This window comes from Mauremys mutica, chromosome 12 (genome assembly GCF_020497125.1).
Source record: "Mauremys mutica isolate MM-2020 ecotype Southern chromosome 12, ASM2049712v1, whole genome shotgun sequence".
In the NCBI taxonomy this organism is placed as follows: Eukaryota; Metazoa; Chordata; order Testudines; family Geoemydidae; genus Mauremys; species Mauremys mutica.
The window spans coordinates 32437963-32444955 of NC_059083.1; the positions used below are offsets into that span (position 1 = coordinate 32437963).

The 6993-nt window shown below is 49.5% G+C and overlaps 1 protein-coding gene across 2 annotated transcripts in view; it reads right to left on the reverse strand.

Annotated features, from left to right (window-relative positions):
• Positions 1–6666, reverse strand: part of LOC123346489 (butyrophilin subfamily 1 member A1-like) — a 31642-nt gene extending 24976 nt beyond the window's left edge. The window contains exons 1-3 of one of the 2 annotated variants that reach the window (XM_044983919.1): positions 6655–6666; positions 6170–6286; positions 4187–4534 (exon numbers count right to left, since the gene is read on the reverse strand). In XM_044983919.1, coding sequence (XP_044839854.1) covers positions 4187–4534; positions 6170–6275 — 454 coding nt within the window. In that variant the 5' untranslated portion in view covers positions 6276–6286; positions 6655–6666. Of the gene's footprint in view, positions 1–4186; positions 4535–5247; positions 5330–6169; positions 6287–6654 lie in introns of those variants that run through there. The other variant, XM_044983920.1, reaches the window with a different exon arrangement.
• Positions 6667–6993: the final 327 nt, after the last annotated feature.

The window sequence follows — 6993 nt, forward strand, 5'->3', positions numbered from 1 at the left end:
ACGAGGGGGTGCAACAGGGGCAGAGTTTATGCTTTCAGGATTGCCTGTAGCAAGAGGACAGTGGTATACATTGACTTTTAAGCAGCCAAAAGTTTTTGGCTTACCATTCCTGGCTGCTCCACGGATTCTGCTGTCCTGCCCCGCTTGTCTGATCTGCAGTGCAAGCCCCCAGGCAATGAAAGCGAATTCCGAAAATTCGAACTTTCCCTGAGTGAGTGCTGTGCATGGTCTTGTTCACAGAGACTGACTAGACTATGTTTCTTCTTTGCAGAAATGTATTTTTATAAGGAAGTCAATCCCTTTTTCCCATCACACAGCTGCACCTGTATCCTGACGTGCTCCAGCATCCCCCTCACAGAGGCTGGCGCAGATTAGGTGGCGCAAGAAAAAGACATGGGACGAGATGTTCGCAGAACTTATGGGCTGCTCCCGAGCCGAGGAGGCCCAGCAGAGCCAGTGGAGGGAGAACCTCTCTCAGCAGCAGCGCTCACACAGCGAACGGGAGGACAGATGGCGTCTGGAGGACCAGCAGGTGACTCAAACGCTGCTTGGACTAATGAGGGAGCAAACGGACATGCTCAGGTGCCTTGTGGATGTTCTCCAGGACTGCAGGCAGGAGGACGACAGAGCCCCCCTGCACTGTATCTGCAACTGCCCTCCCCTGCCACAAAGTCCAATACCCCCCTCACCCAAAATAACAAGAAGGAGGTGCGCCAGGGGCCGTGAAAACTGTCACTGCACCCCAGCAGAGTGCTCAAGTACCAAAAAGTTCTCATTCGCTAACTTTTGAGAAGTCCTTCCCTTCCTGGATCACCCAAGCCCAAATCCCAGTTTCGTTCCCTCACAGTGTAGTTGATTATTAAAAATAGTTTGCTGTTCATTACTGTTTCCGTCATGTTTCTTTACAGAAGACTTTGTGTGAAGGGGGGGAGGGGTTTGGTAATTGCATAGGACGGTCACCATTACCTGGGTACAGACACGGGGGCAGGATCTACAGCAGGTCACACACACAGTGCAGTCACTAGGCACCCTGGTCAGTCTGGAAGGTGTTTTTCATGTTCTGTGCATAGGCGGCAGGTGCACTGCTCCAGCTATATTTGGAGCTGGGTCTCTCCCCCAGCCCTGCCTGGATCAGGCTCTGACCCCCACGGGTCTCCCTCCGCCCCGCCGCGCTGCGTACCTGCCTGACAGTAGAGCTGCTCCCCGCAGAAATGCTGTCTGGTGCCCCAGGGTCCTAGCGCCTGCCATACACAAATGGCAAGGCAGGCTGCCCTTACCCTGCCCTTCCACCATAGCCCTGAGCCTCTCCAATGCCCCAAACCCTCAGCCCCAGCCAGAGCCCTCATCCCCCTACACCTCCTCCCCCTTCCCACACACCCCTCACCCCTTCCTACGCCCCCACCCCCAGCCCAGAGCCTGCACCCCTCACCCCTTCCTTCACACCCACCTGTAAATGTCCTCCCCCTAGTCCTCCCCCGCCACAAGGCCACATAGCCCCCGCACACAGAGTCCCGAAAAGGAGGGGTGGCAGGCTCCGTTGAAACAACCAGTCCGGCAGTGCAGACCGCTCTAGGAGCAAGAGCCTGTCATTCCTCGAGTGTAGAAGCGGTCTGTACATCACTGCCCACCACAGTCTGCGTCCCTGTTTCAACCCTTTAACGCGAATTCATTACTAAAGAAAACGTTGTTAATTAACAATATTCCATTAACTTTATTTTTAAATGTGTGTTGGAAGGGGGGAAACGTGGTGAACGGGGTATGTAGCCGCAGAAGAAAGTCAGCAGTAACTGAAGCAGGGGCAGGTTCAGCTTCTCTGTAAAGAAACTGAACAGTCACATATCAGAGGGGTAGCCATGTTAGTCTGGTTCTGTAAAAGCAGCAAAGAATCCTGTGGCACCTTATAGACTAGCTTACCCTGCTCGCTGAGGAACCTAGCTTTCAAAGCCTCCCGTATGCACAGCGCTTCCCGCTGGGCTCTTCTAATCGCACGGGTGTCTGGCTGAGTGTAATCAGCAGCCAGGCGATTTGCCTCAACCTCCCATCCTGTCATAAAGGTCTCCCCCTTGCTCTCACAGAGATTGTGGAGCACGCAGCAAGCTACAATAACAATGGGGATATTGGTTTCACTGAGATCCGAGCGAGTGAGTAAGCTTCGCCATCTCCCCTTGAGACGTCCAAAAGCACACTCCACTAGGTCTGGTAGTTGGGGTGAGGAGCCCAGCTCAGTGTGCAGCTCAGGCTACATAACCGATGGAGTGTGGGGCCAATCAGTAAGCTGCTGCCGGTGATGTGGGCACCCAGAAACGCAGGGCAGAGGGGAGCTACATGTTGTGGGGGATGGTGGAGAAGGAGACAGACACACCAGTCTCCTCTCAAATGCTTAAAGTAGCCGCTGGGTAATAAAACTGTCCAGGTGTTGGGGCAGGGACCTGGGATGAGATTTCTCTCACCAGCCCTGTTACCAGCTACCCACTACAAACATTGCAGAGCACGACCATTATCCCCACCGCACTGTCACAGAAGGTACAGGGTCGGGGGGCAGTGAGCAACCACGGAGCAACTGAGTGGCCTAACAGAGTTCCCAGGACTGGGACTATTCCTCGCTCTGCCACTGACCTGCTGGGTGACCTTGGGCAACTCACTTCTCTGCTTTGTGTCTCAGTTTCCCATCTGTAAAATGGGGATAATCATGTGAAGCTCTTTCAGGTCTTCTAATGGAAAAGCACCATACTATGCGTTTGGTTATTACCTAGGCCCAGTCGTGTAGCAACTGCAAACCTAGGTGAGAACTACAATCACCTAAATGGCCACTAGCTCCTACAACAAATGTTTCCCCTTCTGTTAAAAAAAAACCACCCAGAAAATTCCCTGACAAAACCTTTGTTAGCACAGAGTTCAGGCTGCCTGGTGATATTATCTCCTGCCCTTCCATGGCACAGTGACAGCTCTGAGACCCTGTCCTCACTATTCTCTCCACTGGTCAGTACAGCTACACTGAACACAGGGAATGCAGCTGCACTGCAGGCAGATACATGTTGCAATTCAAATCTGTGAAACACAACACAAACAATGCCCCCTTCCTGTAATCCTTCCTCATGTCTATTCACTGACAAAAAACTTAGGTACCTCCAGGCAACCTTAACTCTGTATTATCTCCTACCCTTCCAGAATGCCTTTTTCAGCAAAACTCAGACCTCTAAAACCAGGAAATCCACAGTGAAGGTAAAAACCCAAACAACCTTAACTCTGCCCCTTTGGAGATGGTAATAACCACTGGGAATTGGCTGCATGCACTAAAGCTGCATGCACTGTGCTCGGTGTAGCTGTAATGACTAGTGGAGGGGATTATTTGGAGCCTATTGGCAGAACTGTCACTGAGATATGCAGAGAAGAGCAGGTGTACCTTGAGGGATCAATCATGCTTCATTTCAGTGCTGAGTTGTGCAGGTTGTGTCAGTAGCAGGGCACAGACTCCTTGCCATGGGCATTGTGTGGTGTCAGATATGCCAGTGATCACCAAGGCTTGATGAGGGGTAAGTGAAGGCAACGTCCCACAAGGAATCCTCAGGGCAACGGAGACGAGATGATAACATTTTGCAAGTCAGGGGTGGTTTGTGTGCAGCAGGCTCAGTGTTTGAATGGAGACCAGGAGTTCGCTACATCTGACCTAAACCTCATGTCATGGTTACAGAATTAGCTGCATCTCTGTCCCCTTGCTGGTCTCTCTGACAGCACCTTCAAGGGTCAGGCCTCCTGCCTCTACGTGTGCTGGGGGCGGGAAATTCCTCAATTCTTCCACTCTTAGAGCAGGCTCTGGGCTACAGGTCCTTGTGTATCAATCACTGTTACCCTGAAGGGGCCAGACACAAGCTGAGATCAATCCCAGTTGGTGGCATCAGTTTGGGGCAGATCAGAGTCATTGTTCATCTGCATTGCACATCCGATGAAGTGGGTATTCACTCATGAAAGCTCATGCTCCAATACGTCTGTTAGTCTATAAGGTGCCACAGGACTCTTTGCTGCTTTTAGGAAAAACGAATATTAAACAGCAAACTAGAATCAACCTTATCCAGAGCACAGTACCTGCCTCACTATAATGAGAAAAATAGTGTCATCTCACAATTAACCCTGTGACTCCACTTATTACCCCATTGAAGACATTAAATCATCAGAAGAAGTTACTGACCTTCCACCTGCAGTTGCAATACAGCATTTTCATAGGAGACACTGGACTGAAAAAAACACACATACGGCCCATCATCGGAGGGTCGGATATCACGTATTCTCAGGGAAACTCTCCCATTGGTGATGTTGTCTTTCAAGAGCTCAGTTCTTCCTCGATATTCCAGCATCTGCTCTCCATACTGATCCTGCCCACCACGGTACAGGTGCACAGCTGGAGAGAACTGGGATCGGAACCATCTCACCTCCATGTTCTCAGCGCTCATCCTGGGGGAGAGGTGGCAGGGTAGGATGGCTTCCCCCCCAAGGGAGGCAGTGACTGGGTGGTCAGATCCAGCCACTGTGAATTGTGCTGTGAAATGTACAATGGAAAAAGGAAATTTAATTGGCACGGGGGCTGGGGTAACATTAATTCAGCAGTAAGACACACAGTAAGAGAGCGCCCTGCTTTAGAAGTGAGACCATTTAAAGACAAAAGCCTGACAGAGAAAACTTACCATAAATCAATCAAAGGTCTAAACACATGTTACACTTATCCCAAAGGATTCTCATCTGACACTTGGGACTCTTTGGTAGGTTCCAAAGTCTTTCCAACCTTTCTCTAAGGGTTTGTCCTCTTGGTTAACAGGTCCTGTCACTTTGCAGCCCAAGATCTCGGGCCTCTGGACAGTTCAAATCCAGCTTTTATACCAAAAATCTTTGTTCTCTTGGGCTTCTGGGACCTGGTCTAACCCAGTTTATGCAACTCTCCCTAGGGGTGGTACTTCTCTGGAGCTGTTACCTGTCCCACAAGTAATTACCCCCCATGGTTGGCAAATTCTGAAGGAGATGGGGTAACCCTCCCCCATGGCATAGATTACAATCCCGAGCCCATAAAGATACATATTATGTGTACAGATACCATTTATAAAGGGGGTACACAAATAAACAGAACATTCATAAAGTGAATTTGATAGTCCCCAAAATGCCGCATGTGGCTGCAGTATCTGTCACACAGAGTTCACATGTGAATCTTATACACTGTCCCTACTATCTCTGAATAAAGCTCTAACTTCTCATAGGCACCCTGGGGATAATGGTGCTGGGGTCCTGGGTCTCTGATACACCAAGGCCTTTCCATGCTGCTCCAGCACAGGGGCCTCCTCATCTGTAGTAGGGGTGGTGTAAAGGCTGACAAGCTGTAAAGATATGAAAACAGACCATCACTATGCTGACAATGGCTTTAAAGGTAAAGTCAGAGGTCAGATAGTGGAGAGGGAGAAGGAAGCAGATAGAAAAGTGCAGGAAACAGAACTGGTCACTGTGGAACTGCACAGAATGTGGGGGTCTCAGTGCAGAGACTCAACATCAGGAGAGACCGAGAGAGCTGGTTAAATTAACAGGATGGAAACCACAGCAGGAGGGAACCAAAATGCCCAAGTAACTATGGAGCCAGCCCTGGGATGAAGTGGGTCACTCTCAGGGTTTCACTGAGGGCACAGAAGGAAGAAGCCAGCAAATATCCTCACCTCCTCACTGTGAGATGAGGTCTAGCTCTGAGCCCTAGTCAGATGTGCCTAGTGCAGCATGAATGACTTGTGGGTTGTTACATCTAAATCGGAGAGTCTAGGATTCAGGACTCCTTCTTGGCTGAAGAACCTGATTTGTGATGTATACGGTCTGTCAGTGCAGTGTATAGGAACTGGGTAGTGTCCTTTTAAATAGTTTGCGAGCCCTGTAGTGGTGCTCACTGTGTTCTGTGTTTTAGAAGCTGCCAGAAATCAGCCAAAGCAGTAGGGTGGATGTACTGTCTAGGCCTGACAAGATGGTGTATAGATAGTAACTATGGTCAGTGGGGACCCAGGTGTAGCCTGTGATTTCTCCATGTTGTTGGTTGTGGGCAGGTTGAGCAGATGTGGTTTACAAGACAAGGCGGTGATGTGAGATGGACAGTGATGACCAGCAATAGCAACAGCAGCAAACCCAGTGAGGAGGCCAGAGCTCCTACCTGACACCAGCCTGTAAACCTGTAGAGCGAGGCAGAGAGCGACGTAGCTGGGCCGAGCGGAGCTCACTGTGGAGCCGGGGGAGAACAAGGGAACCTTGCCCGTCATCGTAGCTGGGTCTGAGGAACAGGAGAAATAACAAGCCAGATGGCAAGTGAGTGGGATGCAGTGACAGTGCCATGGTTGTCTGACTTTCATAGCCCTGGTCCATTGATCAGTTATGTTTACATTAGCCCACTTCCCAATATTCATAGACTAAGGTCAGAGGGGACCATTAGATCATCTAGTCTGACCTGTGGCACAAGCCAAAGAAACATTTAAAATATTAAATATAAGGGTAGGTTAAGAAAAGAGCATTTAAAAACATTAAATAAAAGAGAAACATATAACGATAGGTTAAAAGAGAGAACAGGGCAAGAAAAGGAAAAAGAAAGTCCCTTTGCAAAGGGCAAAGACAGCACGTGGTTGAGTCAGAGAGATATCTTACCCTTGCAGCTGTTCCTGGGGAAAGAGGGAGCTCCCAAGGCTCTCAACCCCTTGGGCTAGTTATCCCCACCTTTGGGTCAGACCAATCAGATGCTGTTCTACAGCTGCATCATAGAATACATTTTTTCTGAACCAATCCTATAGTTCCAAGATTTTTAAATAAGGACCATCTCCCTCCCCTCCCTCACTGCCCCCTCCCCCTTTTAACTGCCTTATTCTTATCTAAAAAACCAGACCCCAAGCATCTTTCCCACCTCTAGCACTTTTACATGGGTGCTTTAATAAGGTTAAAACCATAAGCCCTTAGTAACAAACACTGGTCATTTTTTAGTGAGGACAA